The sequence below is a fragment of the Ictidomys tridecemlineatus genome, chromosome 2 (assembly GCF_052094955.1).
Source record: "Ictidomys tridecemlineatus isolate mIctTri1 chromosome 2, mIctTri1.hap1, whole genome shotgun sequence".
Taxonomy (NCBI): Eukaryota; Metazoa; Chordata; class Mammalia; order Rodentia; family Sciuridae; genus Ictidomys; species Ictidomys tridecemlineatus.
Genome location: NC_135478.1, coordinates 25,402,635 through 25,424,475, shown reverse-complemented (window position 1 = coordinate 25,424,475; position 21,841 = coordinate 25,402,635). Strand labels below are relative to the sequence as shown.

The following is a 21,841-nucleotide window of genomic DNA, read 5'->3' as shown; positions in this document are numbered from 1 at the left end:
GTTTTCCTAATAGTCCTCTGCCCAGATGACCCCAATAGTCACAGGAAAGGTAGGGAGAAGTGAGAAGCCCACACTTCTGAGTCTGAGACCTACTTACCAGGTTACACATGACCTGGAAAGGTCAATTTGACCAATACTAGAATGTTTGGTCACATCCCCCCCAACCCAGAGTCATCTGAACATGTGCTCTGTGTCCTCTGTATGAATACCCTGCAGGTGGGAATGTGCCCCAACTCTCAGACTCCTTCTAGCCTCTGGTGGAATCCATTCACTGCATTTCTGCCATACTAATGAATTAAATGGCTCCCTTGTGAGTTGAAAACAGTGTCACAGCATGAGTGCCTGACTTCAGGTAACAGTGACATAGGCTCAGAGATAATTGGGCAGAAAAACAGTATAAGTAGGTATTGTAGGAGCAAGAATGATTTCTTCTATCTTTTCAGACTGCACCAGATCTGATTTCATGTCACACTACCATGCTAGGGAACTAGGTTGGCACATCTTAAGTATAAACAGTTCCTGTCTATTTATCAAGTGTCCAACACATTTATATGTAGTCACACTGGCTTCAGGAGTTGGACTATAATTCCCTGACTCTCGTCCCCAGCATTAAGAAGCAATTAGAATACAGATCCACTTCTGGTATTCAGAGCACATTTTATTGACACAGAAAGACCATGATTCACTTTATTAATCTCATGGGGGAGTTTAGACACTAGTAAGCACCACTCTTGTAGTACACATGAACTTGATCACAAAGAGGAAGCAAACACGTCATAATTACCAAAATCCCACACTGACAATAATGCTTACCCCCCCCCAAAAAAAGTATTAAATACTTTAAATATACAAATCTAAAAATATGTTACAACATTTAACATTAAGATTTAATTTAGTTTTTTTTTAATATGCTTTGCAATCAACTGAATCTCTCCTTCTGATTCCCCAGTTATGTGAAGAAGTCCTTTCATCGCTTCTCCCTCAGACTTTCATCTTCTTCTCCTTTCTTGAGCAGAACGGAGGCTGAACAGATGCCCATAGCCATGACTATGACGCCTGCTCTGCAGCCCTCTTGTGCTGGCTCCGGACGTGGCCCTCCCTGCTGGGGGACACCTCCTTTTGCAGGTTCACTGTACTGGTCTTTCCAACTGTTTCAATCCAGGGATGCTGAAGAACCTGGTGGGCTGTGTAACGCTTTTTGGGATCCACCACCAGCAACCGGCTCACCAGATCTTTGGCAGCTATGAGAATAAGAGAAAGAGAGGGATATTAGAGTAAATCCAGCTGGTTCTGAATTTTTTCCTCCCCGGGAATATAATAAGAACCCCTACATAAATGTTAGTGTCTGGAGACAGCTAGGGAGACTGAGGAACTGAATTTTCATTTCACTTACTTTCAAGCAACCCACATTTATATTTATCCACGTGTGGACAAGGGCTACTGTGTTGATGTCTGTTAGCTCTCTACAGCCTCAGGGCCAGGCCCATCCCTAACATCTGTGCCCTCAGGACAAGAACACAAACAGAGGCTGCAAAACACATATCTATGTAGAGATATAAAAAATGGTGCTGTATATGCATAATAAGAATTGTCATGCATTCCGCTATCATTTATTTCTTTTTTAAAAAAAATCAATAAAATAAAAAAGAAACAAAAAAAATGTTTTAAATCAGACCAACACATTTTTAAATAAAATATGGTCTCTCTATTCCTCAGTTGATAAATATATCTTCATATTGACAAAACTGGGAGGAAAAAAAGGTATGAAGAAATAAAGTAATAAATAGTACAGATTAAAAATCAATTTCATTTCCTGTCCACAACCATGGCTGATTTCTGAGGGATGTGGTGACACCTGATAGGTCAGGTGGCAGAGCGGGAGGACAAAGTATTTCTCTCTGGCCTGCTGGATCTCCCAGCCTGGCCCATGGAGCCTGCTCTTCCAACCACTAGAGGAATAGCATGAGAAGAAAATACATATTTTTTAAAATCTTTCTTAAAGGTTTAAAATCTTGATCTTGCTCAAGATCAGCTGTTCAGCCACCAATCAGTCTTTCCGAACCCTCTGTGCAGCCACCTCTAGAGCACAGGAGCCACGGTTGTCTCCTATCCCACTCACTAAGTTCAACTTTTGCAAATTCCGCCCACAAAGTGCCCCAGTCCCATCCTGACCAGAATGACTCCTTCAAGGTCCTCAGGAGACTCAGAGGTTGAAAGGCAAAATTTAAATTGAGACTTCTCAGACTCTCGTGTTAGCACCGTGGGCTGGCTTGCAGGCTTTTGTATTCTAAGAACACTGTGGTCCAACCGAAGATGGAGACATTCTAGAACTGTTCTATCCACTCATGACAACCGAGCATTTGAAATCAGGCTAGTGAGATGCATACTTATCTACATAAGTATGTAGACATCCAAAGTGTGACCTCATTTGTCCAATTGTATGTGGACAATTGGACCCCCCACCTCAAGCTGTCTCGACACCCTCCAAACAGCCTTCCAGGGCCACCCTTTGGCATGTTAGGAAGAGGCTGAGAGAAGAAGCCTCTCAGACCTTGAAGTGGGCTTGGGCCATTGGTCAGGGAAGAGGCACCTGGGCTCTGGGGGGGCACATCCCCATGGCTGCACAGTCGCCTCACTTTGTGGAGAGGGTATAACCAAAGCAGAGACCGCATAGGAATGGGGACCAGGACAGGAACTACCTATGCGCAAATCTAAGGACCATGCCATATAGGACTTCAGTTCCCAAGTTGCCATGCCTTGCTCCGGTCAAACCCTCACTCCACCTCCAGCAAGCCGCGCCTCTCCTTACCTTATTAAAGGGGAAAATGAAGCTTTCAGGGGGAGTTAGATGCTGGGGATGGAGGCAGTTCAATTAACTAATCTTGGCGGGCATGTTGAGAGCAAGTGGAAAAAACAAAGCCAGCATTCCTATTCTCCTTTCTAAGCCCAAGACTCAAAGACACACAAACCCACAAGTATCCAGTTCTCGATTTTATCAAGGTGGTAACTAGTAGAGACAAATCAGTAGAAACGAGGAGAGAGATTCCATTTGAAATCAGACAGAATTAAAGACCCAAAGGGAGAAAACCCACACATTATCCAGCTCACTGAAAGGCAGTGGAGACCTACACCCCTTACCTTGCAGAGTCCCCAAACTCCTGATGCACCTGCAAGACCCTTAATGATTCACATGTACATCAAGCACCTTCAATTCCTCTGTTGGAAGTACTTCTGGATATAAGATGGCCTTTCCCTTTCCAAATGAGAGTTATGTTTCTGATATTTTTCAGTTTTGAGGTTCTTTAATGGCCTTAAGGAAAATTCAGTTGGTGACCACAACTAATAGGTTTTTTTTTTTTTTCTTTAACTCTCAAAGCAAGTCATGTCTTCAGAGTGCTACATAAACCTTCAGGACACTACTGAGCAAGTAAAGGTGAAGGCACAACAGGTGGACAGCCCAGCTCCATGCCAGGCACTGTGGTGGCCTTGTGTGTGTCTTCTCCCATATTTATCTGAAAACCTCCTTTGAGGTCAGAACCCAGAGGGGATCCCAGCCCCACATCCCCTCCTCTCCCGCAGATGGAAGCTCCTGATCTCACCGTCAGAGATATTGTCCCAGTAAGGGGCAAGGAACTCGAAGTGGCCCAGCTGGATGATGTTAAAGAGCTCGTCCTGGTCCCTCTCGGGGCTGCGGAAGGGAGGGAAGCCACACAGGAGGATGTAGAGGATCACGCCGGCAGCCCACATGTCCACCTCCAGCCCATAACCTGCACCAACAAAGGCAGACACACCAGTCAACCTTAGACCGGACGGGATCCCAGGTGAAGAAACAAATGACAGAGAACTGTGGTTCTACATAGTTGTAAGTCACCGAGGTCCTTAGCTCTCAGTAAGCAAGGGCTGCTTCCAAACACGCGGCTTGGAACCACCCCCTTCAAACAAGGAGTCACACCCATGTTCCTCAAAGTCTGATCCTTGGACCACTGCCACTTTTGTGATCCTTTATGACTAGTCTTTGAGAAAATAAGCACAGAAATTGAAAGCAAATGTGTGGAAACTTACAGAAGTTTGATAAGGTCATAACCTTCAACTAAATGATACATAGACACATCTCAGTGAACAGAACATAGATCAATGCAGATGTTGTCAAACTTAAACGGTACGTCACATGTGGCACAAGCTATACTCTAGCTACACACAGCAAGACCCTTCATAAGTCCACATTGTATTGGAAATTTAAAAACCTAAGCTACACCAAGAATAGTATGGGAATTACTTCTAGCCATCTATTCCTATTCATTACCTTCTCCCTAATTAAAAAAAATACATTGACCTTTTTAATGATTATTATTAAGCATACAAGCATGCATGCACACACACATATGCTTTTTTTTCTTTACATAAAATCAGACATCGCATTGCACTTATCATATGTTATCCCCTATCTCATTCACCTAATATTATATCATGGCATTTCCTATGTAAGAATTTCTTATGAAGAATATAAAAATATCCTCTTCATAAATGTGATTCATAAGTGCTGTCCACATATTGTAATCTATTATTTTCCAATATTTTGACAAGTGTAAGGAATTTTCTGATGAACATCCTTACATACTAAATATTTACACACATCTAATTATATGCTTAAAATAACTTTCTAGAAATGAAATGCACTAAATAATATTTGATACAACTCCCAAAAGTTGTAGCAGGAATATATACACTTTTACTTTTTTTTCCTTTAGAAAAGGAAAATACTTGGAAGCTTTAATGTGGAAGTTAGGTATTCGTTATTAATCCCCGGAGAAAGTGTGTCAAGGCACAAGTATATATTAAGAATATATTAAGGGGCTGGGGTTGTGGCTCAATGGTACAGCACTTGTCACACATGTGTGAGACACTGGGTTCAATCCTCAGCACCACATTTAAAAAAAAAATAAGTGTTTTGTGTCAATCTACAACTAAAAATTTAAATATATATTAAGGAGCTGGGCATGGTGGCACATGCCTATAATCCCAGTGGCTCAGGAGGCTGGGCAGGAGGATGGAGAGTTCAAAGCCAGCCTCAGCAAAAGCAAGGAACTAAGCAAATAAGTGAGACCCTGTCTCTAAATAAGATACAAAATAGGGCTCCAGATGTGGCTGAGTGGTTGAGTGTCCCTGAGTTCAATCCCCAGTACCCCCTCCAAAAATAAGAATATATTAAGGGCCTAAGTCATTAATGATAACTTTTTGCCAGTTTTGATGGCATCTGCTCAGTTCTCAACCATCTTTCACTCTTGGTGGAGACTGATCTGCTGGGCCTCCCCATCATCTTGCAGTCTGCCCTTGGTTTCTGTAACACTGCCCTTTCCTGATCCTCTGCCTGCCTCCAGGCAGCCCAGTCCTCTGCCAACTCCTCCTTCTTTCTCTCATGCCAGAATGCTTGACCTTCCTCAAGAATCCATGCTTTGCTGTCCTCTGGCATCACTGAGGGGCTCACTGGCTCCCCAGTTCAGCCACCATTTTCATGAGTCTCAAAACCACATGCCCATCCCATGCCCCACCCTCCTTGCCAAGTGGATGGTTCCGTGTATCCATCCCAATACAACGTCGAGCACACTACAATGTCACTGAACACACTACAATGTTAGTGTGTTCAAAATTTAACTCAGCCCATCCCTCAATCTCCCAAAAGAGCTTTTCCTTCTGACACCTGTTTTAGTTGATGTCATCACCAATATTTGGTTTCCCCACAAGTTCATGTTGTCTGTTTGCTTTTATCCAGTTCTTCAATGTTTCCATTCAAATATCTATGTCCGTTAGTATTTTCCTGTCCAATTTAAATCAGTTACCATATGAACCACATTTAAAACCAATTTTAAACCAATTACCATAAGAGGCACATTCCAGTGGCTACTCTGCTGGACTTTCCAAGTTTAAACACCTTCCAGTTTGCGGTGACCTAGACTCAGTCTACTCAACCAAATGTACCTCTCTCAAGTCTACTGAGGTATCTTCTCAATAACTCTATTACCCAACCTTGTACATTGTTATAGTATCGTCTAAGTTTCCCTGGTGCCTCTGTTGCTAAGAAACCACTCCTCCCTTCTCCCTACCACCATACCTACAACCCATCCAGGGCCTTTCCATCTTACCTAAGAGGTAAACTCTTCTTCTAGAGTGCCACACGAGTTCAACATTCATCCACATATGAAGAGTCATATAATAATTATTTCCTTTTTATATATTTTGCAGACTATCTTGCTAAAACAGTTCATTAGGCCCTCACACAATATGCAAAGAGGTAACAAATATTCATGGAGTTTGAATTGGGTCCCTTTTTCCTTTAAAGGTAAAGGTTGATGAGGAAATTTTTAAACCAAATACGATAGATTTCTTCCAGTTCTGTCCCTTTAGAGGTAGCCTTGGGTCAACTGAAAAATGGCCTTGTTTGATTCACATTCTCTACCATCTGTCATCTTACTGTCCTGCCTAGACACACACACATACACGCACTTGCGTGCACACACACACACACCTGTCCTCTGTAACAAGGGCAGCCCTGGTGAGGAAAAAGTTCTCCTGCCTAGTCAAGGAAGCCATATTCGAAAATACTAAATACTAAAAATAAGACATTTGTTAGTAGGAGAGCTGAAGTCCCACAGAGCAATGTGTAACACTTACCTTTCTCAGAAAGAATTTCAGGAGCTACATAAGTCGGAGTCCCACACACAGTAAATATAGGTCTCACCACATGCTTTGCAAGGCCAAAATCAGCCAGTTTCAAGGTGGTAGATTTGTCCTCATTTCGCTGAACCTGTAAGAAACCAAAATCTCCAAACCATTAAAACTGTGATGAGAACTAAGGAATACTGATGAGACAACAAGTGTGCAAGGTCAAGGCAGGCAAAAAGTAAACCTACACAAACTCGAGTTCAGCCAACTCTGACAAATCATCCAACTTGACACGTGCTCACATTTTCAACTAAAAAAACAAATGAGATTTATTGTTCCATCTACCAACATGGTAGACAAATGCAGTTATTTAAATTTTTTAATTAAATTCAGTCTTTCTGCTGCACTGGGAACATTGCGGTTCCCCAATAGTGCACTGTGGCTTGTGGCTACCATATTGGATAGTGCAGATATACACAACATTTCCATCATTACAGACAGTTCTTTTGGGAAGCATTGGAACAAAGATCAATGATACTTTGAGCACAGACTAGCTTTTGTAGAAATTATAAAAAGCCTGTGGGTACACAAAGGATGGACAGAAGTAGGGGAGAACTGGATATCAGAATGAACAAGTAAGCAAATAGTAGAAAAGGGATATAAAATACATGTCCTAATTGGGAGACAGGGGAGTCTTAAGAATCAAACATGCCAGGAATCTTTGAATAATTCTAAGTCCAAGATTGGCAGCTAATAGTTTTGGACAAATCTCTTTACTAATCTGACCCTCTGTTTCATTCATTAAAAGGAAGGAGCAGATCATAATTTCCAGCAAATACGATCATGTCAGGAATTCCACTCAATGTCTCTGATCCATCTAGAAAAATGTTTGGCCTAAGATGACAAATAAATATTGGGTCTTAACTTAGAAGAAAAGAATCTGAAGAGGTAAACCTAACAAGCATTTAGGTCACTATGCAAGAAATAATTAAACTAAAAATATATATTTTACATTCTAAAAAAAAAAAAAGAAAATAAACAAACAATGGAAAGGCAACCCAGCAAATCTTGCTGCATGTTCAGGATGTACTATGGAAGTAGTTTCCACCTGGGGAGAAAAGTTAAATAATTGATGCAAATCAAAACTCCAGCCTCCTTCCATACTAACTGGTACCTACACAATCAGATCAAAGATCTGCCTATATCTCATCACAGAATCTGATTGCTTTGGACCAATGGTGAACTCAACACACAGATCCTTATGTGAAAATATTCTGTGATAAACCTGGGAAATTTTATCCAAGTAAGAGACTTACTGGTGCCACCAGACATATAAGAGAAATTACCAACTTGTCTGCAGGCACACATCCTCACATCCCTTTTGGAACTGAAGCAAAGGCTCCCTAGGGCCCTAGAAGCATTTGTGGCAGGAGGACAATGGCACTCTGGTTTTCCCTGTGCCTCGTGAGCCATGGGCAACACCCAGCAATGGGGGGTGAAACGGCCATCCTGGCCAGAATCAGTTCTCTGCATTTGCTCTGGTTCCTGTCAGTGAGCTGACATCTCTATAAGCAGCATGTGTCTTAATTACTGAGCTTGAGTCATCACTGCACCATCTAATCAATGTCTCCATAATTGACCAGACCAAATGGAAAGTCATAGATTTAGAAATAAAACACAACTCTGCAAATAGAGACAGACGTAGCCCAGTAGGAGACAACAGAATCATTTAGACTAGAAAATCTAGTTTGGAGGGGAAGAAAAACAAAATAGTGTAATGCCTAAAATTGCCAGATGGATCATTGATGTTAATGACATTTGCTGGGTAACTACTGTTACCCATCCATCCTGTGGAGAGCGACGATTTGAATCATGGCCTCTGACTCTCTCTTGAGTAGGTCAAGATGGCCTGGTTGCTATGACAACAATGGTCTGAGGAAACTGTGCAAAGGTTCAGAGTTATCAGTCAAGGACTTGAGTTCAGATACCGACTCCCAGGGCAGAGAATTCTGAGCAAAGCAAAATGACCTTAATGTCTTGCCAGGCCTATATCCCTCAGATTGCCTGTTTTGCCAGAACTTTCCCACAAATAACCTTTGGATGAAATCTAGATCATAAACATGCTGAGCTAGCTCTGGGTTACTGTATCTCCATCAGAGAGCAATGTCCCATCTGGCCCCATTTTTTTCTCTCTATGTGTGTTCTGTCTGTCTTTTCTTCGTTCCCCATTGACCCTCATCCGATATCTTCTGAATTAATAGTCACAACTCAGAGAAAGATGAGAGGGGTGCAGCAATGACCCTCAAAAATATTTGTAAATATTCCCAACCAAATGATCAGCATTTGATCCTACCAAAATAAGGTGTGTGTTCCTATTGCAAAATAACTGAAATACTCCCTTCCTCGTGGAAGCCCCCAATTCCGCTGAGCCAGTACCAGCAAGAGATTAGATGTTTTGGAAACCCAGACTTTTACTTTGAAAATGTATTATGTTAAATGTCCAGATGCCATTGAATACATTTTCAAAATGTCAAATCTGTTTTTAAGATACTGAATAGGCTTAACTGAAAATATATTATGCCTCCTCTTTCCTTTCCCTTTAGGTCACAAGATCACCCCCATAGCATCCACCAGGGCATGTGCAGGATCTAGAGGTTTAAGATGAATGTTTGTCTCTTCCCCAAAGTGTTTTCCATTCTTCTCCAACTTGTTCCATCAGGAGTGATAATTCTTCAGTGCTGTCATTTACTTCACCTCTGTAAGCAGCCTAATTACATTTAAGAATCCTGTGCTGATTGTGAATCTCTTGGTTTGGTTTTCGCTTTTCCACAGACATCTTACATCCCTGGCTTCAGAACACTTCCTGTCTTATGCCTTGAAATTAAATGAGTGATGTCCTCCTGGAATCATTTTCCTCCCAGATTCTATGAGAGTCCCCCTCCACAGAGGAGGTGCATCCCATGTTGATTCAGAATTTCCGCCCCCCACCTCTGTTTTCTAAATCTACCCTCCAGGGCAACGGTGAACAAGAACAGGTCCTTTCCAAAGATGGAAAACAAGTACCATGACCCCCAGCACCACCAGCTCACCTTTTTTTTTTCTTCTCTGAGTTAGCATCGCAGGATCCCCCAGATAATCTTTGGAGGATCGACTTCTCTGACCATCATCCCCTCTCTCAAGGCATCACTTGGTAGCTTATTAGAAATCTCAGTCACCCAGATCCACTCACACAAAATCAGCATCTCTGTAAGATCCCAAAGGGATTCACATGCACAGTCATGTTCTGGGATATCCTCATGCCAACGTGCCTCTTTTGGCCACAAATGCCCAGAATTGAATGCCACACACCAGATGAGATTCCATCAGGGTGGTGAGCCTCAGACATCCCAGCTGACCAATCAGTGGGTGGCCACTGGGGCATCCAAAGACCTCAATAAATGTCCCACTCCAATGCCTCCACTTCGGAAAGCCTTCCTGGACTTTCCTGGGCATGGTGGTGGTCCTGCTTGGAGCCCCCTGCCACACATCTTACCTTGCCCTCACCCGACACACCCCTGCCTCTATCTTCTGGTTTAGCTAAACTCACTATTTCTGGGTCATGTTTCTGCTGGGGCTGTTGGAGGCTACCTTTAACTTCCCAGGGTGTAGGGATTGCTTCATACAGCGTCATGACTGTGGCCTGTCTGTTTCCAGCCACACCAAAGTGTCCTGCTCAGAATCCAAGTGATCTGTACTACTGACATAAGCATGCAGATAACTCATCTCTAAATACAATTTAAAGCCTCAAGAGGAATCTTCATTGTTCTGAAGGATTAGCCTCCACTCTGTCCTTCCATGGCACATCAATTTAAATATGATCTTGCAAATTTTTTTCCACTTCTGAACAGAAGATGGCAGCAGAGTATATACCAAACATCACACGCTGCCTTAGGAGGACCCTGCTCAAGCTGATTATCTTTGCTAACTTCTTACTTGATCCTTCATGGTTCTTTTAACCCTTTCCTTCCAAGGTTCATTTTCAACTAGACACAAGAACTAAAATATCTTGGAAACCAAATCACATTAAAATGCCAATGCCTGAAATCAATTCATATTCTAGCAGTAAAAGACAACGTAATCAAAAAATGGCTGAAAAAATCAGTAGGAGCAACATCTTCCCAGGGACCCGTCATATGGATAGCCTATGATGTGACCTGGAGACCTACATATCACACCAGCTTTTTTATGAATTAACATCTCATATTCATTCGGCAAATATCAATTAGATGCCAAGCACATGCCAGGCACTGCTGTAGATATTGAGAATAGCTGGGTACAGTGGCGCACACCTGTAATCCCAGCGGCTTGGGAGGCTGAGGCAGGAGGATCACAAGTTCAAAGCCAGCCTTAGCAATGGTGAGGTGCTTAGCAACTCAGTGAGACCTTGTTTCTAAATAAAATATAGAAAAGGGCTGGGGATGTGGCTCAGTGGTTAAGCGTCCCTGGGTGCAATCTCCTGCACCACCCCCCCTAAAAAAAATAGAACAGTGAATAAAACAGACAATGTTCTTGCTTTAGGATGCTTTCTTTCTACTTATAAATAATATTTAATTAAATAGGTGATGTCAGGCAGTGATGAATATTGAGAAAAAGTGGGATAAAGCTTATGTTGTCTAGAATAGTGTCCACTAAGCACATGTGGCTATTTATGTTTAAATAAAATTTAAAGTCCAGTACCTTAGACACACAAGGCATATTTCAAATGTTCATGGTGCTACCAGACATTGGATTTCAGCAATAACATGAAAAAGACACAGGACATTTCCATCATCACAGAAAGTTCTACTGGACCGTGTAGGCACAGGCAGTAGCAGGGACTGAAATTTTAAACAGGGTGGTTTAAGGAAGGACCCCCTGAGGAAGTGAAAGAAGTTGGGGTGAGTTTTCAGATAGAGGAAATAGCAAGTGCAAAGGCTCAGGAACAGCAAGTGGGGTGGAGCAGAGCAAATGGGGGGATGAGAGGTCAGAGAGGAGCCTTAAAAGGAAGACCGGGGCCACATTATGCAGGACCTTCTGGGTCATGGAAATGAACTTGACTCATTCCCTGTGGCATGAATCCAGTGGCAGCTGCAAGCATGTCAGTCACCATGATGTACTCTTTCTAACTCATTATCTAGTTCAGAGGTGGCCAGTCCTGCAGAACACTGAACTGTGGGGTGCTTCCTGGGGGGTCAAATCTGCTAATCTCGTATTCCACAGCACATTTTACATCACCGCCAAGTTGTCTGATTGGATGAGAATCTCAAACTCAAGATGCTGAAAACATCACTCTGACCCTGCTCCTCTCCCTGAATTCCCCAACCTGAGAATGGCTCCATCATCACATAAAGATATCAAAAGATATCACACCTCAACTTAAAAAGACACAACCCACATTTTCTCTACATCCCCCTCAGCTACTGGACCATTTCTATAATCTCCTTTCCATGTACACACACACACACACACACACACACACACACACACACACACACACACACCCTTGCAACAAGATGCAACCTACAGTTTTCCACATTCCATTCTGTCCCTTCAGATGACCATTTCTCTCTGCTCACCTCTGTGCCCCAAGACCAAGCCACCACCACCTCCTGCTGGAGTCCAGCAAGGAAAGGAGCCCACCCCAGCTATGGCAGAGGGCTCCTCACCCCTGACCCTCACATGAGCTTGAACACAGGGGACTTCGGGAAGGAGACAAAACAGAACTAGGGGATGCGTGTTGAGGCAGTCAGACAGGTAGATCTCAGATCTCAGAGGCTTGCAGAAAAGATTCACTGAGCTGCTCCCTCAGAATAAGGGCATTTTCGAGACACTTAATCTTGGATCCTCAGATGGCTCACAAAAGTACGCTCTTAGATGAAAACTCACACAAACACAGGCATTAAGAGAGCAATAATGCTGGTGGGACTGCAAATGGGTGCAACCACCATGAAAAGCAGTATGGAGATTCCTCAGAAAACTCAGAATGGAACCACCATTTTGATCCAGCTATCCCACTCCTTGATTTCTTTTCTTTTTTTTTTTTTTTTTTTTTTTTGCATTTTAAGACAAATATTCTTTTATTTCTGTTAAACTGAATATACAATTATTGTTCCCTAGGCAACCAACTTTTGCTTATAACTACAATTTCACGTTAACAAAACACAGACAGTGAAAAGACAACTTTGACTGTGAAGATCTAATTACAATAATAAATAAAATAATTTATACAAGTTTTTTTTTTGGTGACTTTTCTATGGGGGTCATATTCATTAAAGCCCTAGAGGCTAGTTTTGGCTTAACCCTTCTCTAGTAGGAATGACTCTTGATTTATTTCCTTTTGTTACAGAAGCAAATTTTATTTTGTTTTTAAAAATTGCTGGAGAGGGAGCAGTTATATTGTACCTCCACCAGTTAGTGCACTAACCTGTGAATGGCAAACTCTGATACCCCCTCAAATATTTTCTGGATAGTCTATGTTGTAAAACATGTAATAAACAGTCATGGTATTGGGGATATTATCTCTTTCCATATTTGGTTTAATTTTACTTCAAAGTGCTAACTCTGTAAACTAATAACAGTGGTTTCTGATGAGGGGGTGAAAACTGCTTAGTTACCAGTGGGTTGTTTACTACTCTTACCCATATTCCCTTTAAAAGTAATAAAAAACCTGTAGTGAATTTTCTTGACTCTAATGCTGCCCTCTTTACCCTGCCTGAACCAGCTCCCACTGCCAGCAATGGGTTAACCAAAAGTAACCGCAACACAATTATCTTAGGTCGATTTCTATCCAAAGGACTTAAAATCAGCATACTACAGTCAATGCAGCCACATCAATGTTTATAGCAGTTCAATTCAAAATAGCTAAACTATGGAACTAACCTAGGTGTCCTTCAATAAATGAATGGATAAAGAAAATATGGTATATATATACTCAATGGGATATTACTCAGCTTTAAAGAAGAATGAAATTCTGGCATTTGACAGTAAATGGATGGAGTTGTAGAATATCATTCTAAGTGACATAAGCCAATACCAAAGAACCAAAGACTGAACGTTGTCTCTAATATGTGGATGCTAATTCACAATAAGGGTGAGGAGGCACTAGGGAAGAATAGAGTTACTTAGATTAGGTAGAGGGGAGTGAAGGGAGGGGAGAAGAAGGAATGTGGGGATAGGAAGGATAGTAGAATGAAACAGACGTTATTACTTTATATACATATATGACTGCATGACCAATGTGATTCTACAACGTGTACAACCAGAAAAATGAGAAATTATACCCCATCTATGGGTGATACATCAAAGCACATAAATGCATTCTACTGTCATGTATAACTAATTAAAACAAATACATATTTTTATAAAAGAGAGCAATAAGGAATTGGTGTTATTAATCTTAACTAAATAACCTGAACTAAAGGCCTGTCTCATTGTGTTTTTCTTTAGTGACCTCATGTTATTGCTGAGATCCATGTTTCCTGAATTTATTAAGTATAGCCTAACTATATATACTTTATGGTTATTATCAATTTTTAATTAATTTGATCAGTATATAAAAATACCCATGATTCTTAGGCCATTAATGACAGGTCAAGGACACCTCTGTCTCAGAAGCTCAGGGGAAAGGAGATTGAAACTGGAGCTGGTAGAAGCTTTGCTGATCAGGGAGAAATGTGTATGACCAAACAAATAGCAGCAAGGATCACTGAGTCCTTCTTGCCTATCAAAGTAGAAGTAGAAAAAGAACTCAGGGAGTTGAGATCAGCACATCGATTCAGCACGTCTGCTTTGGAGGGAGAACGGACAAGGACTGTATCTGGCTGTTGTCTATCCTACTAGGTTTTCCTTGCCCTTGAGGACAGCAGTCAGTGCCCTATCCTATCTGTACTCAGCAGCTAAACGTCTGGACAAGTCTGTCCTTCCTGAAATCAATAAGAGGCCAGCAAGAGGGTATCACCTTGTCCTCAACCAAGCCGTGACCTGTCCCCACCACCCTGCCACCATTTCTCCTGGATTTGGATGGTCTTCTAGCACTCCAGAGCTATAACAGCTGGGCTGAGGGCAGAATATGGGTTAGGGAAATGAGCACTCTGCAGGTCAGATAAGGGGCAGCAGCCTGCCCACCCTTCTCATTCCTTTCAGTCCCGTTTCCAGAATAAGAGCCTACCCTCTTTTGCCCTTGTTCTGGGAGGGAGGGATTTTCTTAAATGACTGTGCTCACACGCCTGACATCCTTTGATCCCTTCCCCCATCGGCTCACCCAACTCTCTTTGCTGGATATGATTTCTCAGCCACTGGCTATAAATAACCTGGCCTGTCCACTTCCTGTCCTGAGTGAACTGGTCTGAGCAGCATCACTTAAGCTTCTGTTTGCCTCCTCCCCTTCTTCCCCAGGGCCTAGCCAACACCAGCAAGCAGATTCTAACCTCTTCAAGAAACACACTGGCAGAAGAAGCAATTAACATGGATATTTCTGCAAGCTGGAAAAATCTCATAATTAAAACTTCTTTTGTGAGATCTCAGGAGTCCAAATAACCCTAAGGGAAGAGGAACACTAGCATCTTATCAGAAATGTGATGGGTAGAAACAGATGAACTTGGCAATATAGGCCTAAAATTTTACTCTTGGGCCTAATTATCAGACGGAGATATTTCTGTTGATTAAAACAATGTGATATGCTTGCTATATTTGTTAAGATCTCTTAGCACATTCAGAAAACTTCTAAAAGCAGTGGCAGTTACCATTGACCACATAATCAAAAGTTAGTTCTCACATAATCACTTTCCCAAGCAAAAGACAGGTCTCAATAGAGACAGCAGCCACATATTAAAGGAAGAAAGGGTTTGGTGAGATGAATGCATAAAGAAAATGTGGGATATATACACAATAGAGTTTTACTCAGCCATAAAGAAAAATGAAAGTATGGCATTTGCAGGAAAATGGTTGAAACCTGAGAACATTATGTTAAGCGAAGTAAGCCAAACTCAGAAGGTCAAGAGTCATGTGTTTTGTCTCATATGTGGAAACCAGAGAGAAAAAAGGAAAAGAAAGGTTGGGGTTTGGGGGATTTCATAAAAATCAAAAGGAGATCACTAGAGGACAAGGACCAAGAGGTGGGATGTGGAGAGGGAGAGTGCTAGGGAGTGATACTGGTCAAATTATATTCTTATATTATGTGCATGTACAAATATGTAACAACAAATCCCACCATATGTACAACTATAATGCACCAATAAAAAATGTGAAAAGAGAAAAAAAAATTTAAAGGATTCATCGAATACAAATCAAAGCAACTGAAGAACATGAACTGATACACAGTAATTACCATAGTGATATATATTAATACGTCATCTTGGAAAAAAATTTTGCAATATCATTATCATATGTGCAAGCTTAGAGAGGACAGCTTTCTAAACAAAGACATCTGCCAATTGTCAAATCCAACATTATCTTCATCTGTCTAAAAAAATCAGAAAGCACAACATCAGATAACATTTATATTCCTGATCACAATATGTTGAACTTTTCATCCAGAAAAAGGACAAACATGTTTTATTTTGATAAATAAAACCTGACACACTACCCACAGGAGACCAAATATATTAACCCTTCCTTCTAAAGATGGCTCAAAGCCGGGCACAGTGGTGCATGCCTATAATCCCAGCAGCTTGGGAGGCTGAGGCAGGAGGATCTTGAGTTCAAAGTCAGCCTCAGCAACTTAGCAAGACCATAAGCAACCCAGTGAGTCCCTGTCTCTAAATAAAATACATTTTTAAAAAGGTCTGGGGATGTTGCTCGGTGGTTGAGTTGAGTGCCCCTGAGTTCAATCCCTAATACCAAAATAACAATAATAATAATAATAATAATAATAATAATAAGTGGCTCAAATCTGTAGCTTTCTGCAGTCTCTGCAGAAGACATACCATCATACATACAAAAATTTGTTTGAAAAACAGTAGACTTTCTTCAAAATCAGAAAAGAGAAAAAGGTCTAAATATCAATTAAGATCAATACTAATCAATATCTCATGTTGGACTGAAAAATAATAAGGAGATTTGCAAACTGCAGAATAGCAGTTTGCAAATCCCTTTCTCTCTCTCTCTCTCTCTCTCTCTCTCTCTCTCTCTCTTTCTCTCTCTCTCTCTCTCTCTCACACACACACACACACACACACACACACCATTGCCCCAAACCACTAAAAGCATATATGTACTAATATTTAAGTCCATGAAGAATTGCCAAAAATCTTTTCAGAGGCAATCAGCTCGTCCATATTAAACATTCCTTACAGTGCTCCTACTTCTTGCAGCAAACTCCTTTGTGCCATCTACACCCATCCATTTAAAATTGTTGGCAAAGTCCCTTCCCACAAGTAAGAGCCTGGATTGCCCAAGAGATGGGCCCAGCCATGGGTTTCAGGAGCTTGTTAGAAAATACAAGCTTAGCTAATTGTCCCCAAAAGAAAACAGTCTTCTAGGGCAAAGGATCTTGTTCCACATATTTGAGAACTTGTGTAACTGTGATAATGCTTTAGGAGGCACATGGCCAAAATGTTCAGCTCATGGGACCTCCTCATGCCTCTAATCAGAGTCTTTCCTGCTTTAACAATTTGGTGGAAACAGCATTCATTTATTTAAAACACACATTCACACATATGCATCTCTGTTGCAATTCCAAAGATCACAATAAAAAGTTCATAGCACATTAAAAAAAAAAAAAACATGAGCTCAGGCACAGAACAAAAATACAGAGATAATTTTAAAAAATGAGTTAAGGAAGGACATCTAGTTAATGCAAAAAAAAAAAAAAATCCTACCAGAGTATTATTTGAGGGTAATTCAGACCACTCAGGCACCTAGCCAAATTACTTTGGCAATTTTGAAAATTGAGCAAAAACAAGATTGCTTGACTCTGTGGTCAACATAGACCTCATTTTGCCAAGTAATTAGCTTGATTCACTCTGTGTTTTAGTCTGCTTGCGGAAACAGTTTAAGACTGGTTCATGTGCTGGAGTTACATTTGCAGGCCTGGTCTACCGCTGAAAATTCAAGGAAACCAGCTACACCTCTGCATCCTCCCTGCCCCCAAAGAGGGCTCACTGAAATCATTTTGTCTCCATTTGCGATTGCTTTGTCTGCAGCAATATGGCTTTCGGTGCTTCCTGTGATAGCTACCTTGACATCAGAGTTGTTTTCAATGTGATGATAATGACAGCAGCTGTCACTAGTGAACCGCTGGCTATCTCCCAGGTGGTGTGCTATGATTGTTATTCATCCATCCAACCCGTGTTTATTTATTAAATGTCTACCATGTGACAAAACTGTTCAGGTTTCAGGGTATAGTCTGAATAAAACAGAGCCTCTGCGGTCCTGGAACTTTCTTCCCAATAAGAGAAAGAAAACAGAAAAGTAAAGAATGTTTCAGGTGGTGGTCAGGGCTATGAGGAAGACAGAGGGGAGACAGGGAGGTCAGTGGCAATGAGCAAGGGGATCGGGGAGGGAGGAGAGGAAGGAGAGGGAAGTTACTGGGGAATGAGAGTGATCAAATTATGTGCATGTAAAAATGTGGCATAATGAAGACCACTCTTCTATAGAGTTAAAATATACCAATAAAAATTAAAATAGAAGAAATTTAAAAATTTAAATTAAAAAAAAAAAGTGGACTGCAGATGCCAGATGGTGACCCTGTGACGCTGCTACCCTGACAAAGACTTCCAGGGAAACACTTTTGGTCAAACCTGCAGGGCTTATCAACTCACTGCAGAGGGGAGAATGCACCATTGGGGCCTGGCATCTAAGCAAGAGGGTGTTCAAAGGACCTATCATGATACTGGGCTGTGTTACATGATTTGGAGGAAAGTTCAAGAAAGCAGGTGTTTGCTCTGGATAGTGTCAGGAGGTAGGAATCATTCTAGGGTGGGGTACCTTAACAATTCCCATTTGGAGGTGGGAGGAAGGAGGCAAGGCAGCCTCTGATATTAGACAATAGCAGAGCTGGGAACAATGGCACATGCCTGTAATGCCAGCAGCTCAGGAGGCTGAGGCAGGAGGATGGTGAGTTCAAAGCCAGCCTCAGCAAAAACAAGGCGTTAAGCAACTCAGTGAGACCCTGTCTCTCAATAAAATGCAAACTAGAGCTGGGGATGTGGCTCAGTGGTTGAGTGCCCCTGAGTTCAATCCCCAATACCAAAAAAAAAAAAAAAAAAAAAGAGTAAACTGGGCTCAGAGGCTCAGAGAGGTAAGGGGCTGATCTCAAATTGAGTAACTAAGAAAGCCAAGATTCAAACCCAGGGTATCTAACTCCAGGGTCAGCCCTTTACCACTCCACACACACAGACACCTGCAAAATATTATCCCCTTAGAATTCCTTGGCAAAGTATTATCCTCAAAAGGGCCATAGGAAGGGTCTCAGTGGGAAATCAGTCAATGGTAGGCACCAAGCCTGGGCGGAAGTTTCCACCGTGGACGAGAGGATGTGCAAAAGGTCAGGAAATTAAGTCTGCAGGGTCATCATCAAAGCAAACTTTTTTCTCTCAGGGATGAAAAAAAAAAACAGTTTTCATTTATTAAATTGCAATGTTTATTTTTCAGTACTTTCGTCAAAACCAATTTATCTCAGCCACGTAGGAACTCTAACTAAAGTTTTAAATATTGGAACAAGTATGCTAAAATAACATAAAAGTCAAGTATGTAAAGGTAAAAGGATATGAAGCAATTCATATTTATTTTTAAAAATTCATTTAAAAAAAAAAACTATCCCACAGCAGCAAAAAAAAAAATGAGGCTTACCAGGAGGTTTTCCGGCTTGAGGTCCCGGTGGACGATATTCTTGTCGTGCAGGTGGACCAGGGCTTTACATAAGTCCATGATCATGAGGGCAGCATCAGGCTCCGGAAACTTCACACTTTCTATGATGGCATCAAAAAGGTCCCCTCCCTGCACATACTCCATGATCAGGTAGATTTCCGTTTCCGTTTCATAGACCTCATGCAATTTCACTATGTTGGGGTGAGAGAGGCTCTGGATGATTAAGATCTCGCTGTCAACTATGTCCTCCTTACCCTTGAGTTTGGACTTGTCAATAATCTTCATGGCATAGGCCTGCCGGGTCTCCCGGTGCCTGCACTCCTTCACCACGGCGAAATTCCCATCCCCGATGACCCGGCCCGTCTCATAGTGCTTCTCCACGTGTGCTGAGATGATGCCCCCGGGTCGCAGCTTCCGGCCACTGGGCCGTTCTGGCTTGTTCTCTTCTGGCCTTGTCTTGGGCTCCTTCTCTACCCTACCAGGGGTCTCATCTCTGAGAGCCACCTTTCTCCCTCCTGACGCACCTGGCTTCTTCTCCCTCTCTGCCTCCTTCTCAGCATCAGCCTGGGGCTCTCTCAGGAGCCAGCTACCCTGCTTGCTCCTGCAGACGTGCTTGGCATCTTTCTTCACATCCCTCTGCCCCTCTTCTGCAGCTGGTGCACTCTCCACAACGTCCTTCTTGGCCTTGGTTGCCCCCCGATGGTGGCTTTCCTGATCCTCTGGGTCTCTGTCTGCTTTCTTGTCTGGGTTCTTGCCGGGTCTCCTCAGCTCTTGAGTGGGATTCCTGGGGCTGTTCCTGTGGCTGTCACCTCTCCACCCTTCCTCCCCGCCCACAGGGTTTGCCTCGGGAGACCTCCGGCAGCTTCTCGTCCTCACCAGCTTGTCCACGTGGTACTTTGGGCACTTGCCCATGTCCAGCTCGCTGGTCCCCAGGGACAGCCTCTCCCGCTCCAGGCTCTGCTGGATCTCCCTCTCTCGCTTGCACTTCTCACACCTGATGATCTCCCCGGAGGTCTTCTCGATCTCCACCCCCAGGTGCTTCTCCCCACTGCCATTCCTCTCTTCCAGAGTAGTTTCCCTGGGTGGCTTGCCGCCCGCTTCAGACTCTTGTTTTCCCCTCGCCCACTTCTTCTGGGCCCTCACCTGGTCCTCCAGCACCAGCTCCTGGGGGCACTTCCCCTGGTGCCCAATGGCTGTCTTGCTCCGGGCAGCCTCACCGCTGCTCCCGGTCTCCCCACAGTGGTGACCCCCTTTCAGAGTCTTGCCATAAAGTCTGCTTCTTAGCCTTGGAGAAGGGACCCGGCTGTGCTGGGTCAATGTCAGGGTCCGGTTTTTGTTAGGATACAGCTCTTCTATAGCCACCTGAATGCTCTTCAGTGTCAAGGGTTCTTTGCCCACGGCTATGAAAGCATCCCCTTCCCTGAAGAAATCAGAGACACTCCTGATTTCCCTGCCCTTCAGGTTAAACAGTTTTCTCACACGATCATTCTTCCACCTGGGAAAGCCCAAGGCTTCGGAGATGTCTGCTATGAGCTGCTCGAACGTCTGCACCGACCGCCTGTTGAGGAGCAGGGTGACCTTGCGGAGGGGCTGCCCGCCCAGCTTCACCACGGTCACCACCCTGGGCTTCAGGGGGCTGTTCTCAGCCTGGACCGAATGAAGACCATTCTGGGGGCTGAACATGGGCATGACAGAACCTCGAGCTCCCAAGAATGGTTTCTCTGGGTTTCCTCGGCCAGGAGGCAGCCAGGTGCCCTGCAGCCTTCTCTCTGTGATTTTCGAGCTTAAATATTTCAGAGAATGATCACATAGGCCTCGGTGACCTGCAACAGAAAAAAAGACCATTGCACATCAGTCGAGGTGGGTTCAAAGAGCGCTCAGACTCCACCAGCCTTACTAAAGATTCTTATTCTACTATGATAGCTTATACGTGTGGTCTCTGGGGGTCCCACTTGAAATGATGGAGTCCTTATATACCTTATGTCTCATCCCCAGTCTTCTCTATGAGAGACCAGCAATGCAGAATAGAGTTAGCACTGGGCTGCGGAGACTCCTACAGCCTCTTAGTGACCCACTTCCCAGAGTAGCCACACATTGAGGGCCTTCTAGGGGCGGGGGTTGGCTCTATGCATACAACCCCAGCTTCCCCAAAATGAGTGGGCTTCAGGGACCTAGACTAAGACACTAGACCCAAGCCACAGGAACATCCTGGAAAATTATGGATGTTCACTATGGCAGATACACCTGCCTCTTTGCAGTTTTCCCAGCTAGATTTTCAGTTCACTCGGCTAAGGCAACAGGGGAAGTGGTTTTGGTCACAAGGTTTGAGTCAGACCCAGATTTTAATCCTGAAATG

At 42.9% G+C, this 21,841-nt stretch overlaps 1 protein-coding gene across 1 annotated transcript in view; it reads right to left on the bottom strand.

Moving 5' to 3' along the window:
* Window positions 1–637: 637 nt before the first annotated feature.
* Window positions 638–21,841, bottom strand: part of Dclk3 (doublecortin like kinase 3) — a 41,738-nt gene continuing 20,534 nt past the window's right edge. Inside the window, exons 2-5 of the mRNA XM_021732689.3 lie at window positions 19,468–21,308; window positions 6,670–6,802; window positions 3,600–3,767; window positions 638–1,241 (exon numbers count right to left, since the gene is read on the bottom strand). Of these exons, the coding sequence (XP_021588364.3) occupies window positions 1,048–1,241; window positions 3,600–3,767; window positions 6,670–6,802; window positions 19,468–21,308 (2,336 nt within the window). The 3' untranslated portion in view covers window positions 638–1,047. The remainder of the gene's footprint in view (window positions 1,242–3,599; window positions 3,768–6,669; window positions 6,803–19,467; window positions 21,309–21,841) is intronic.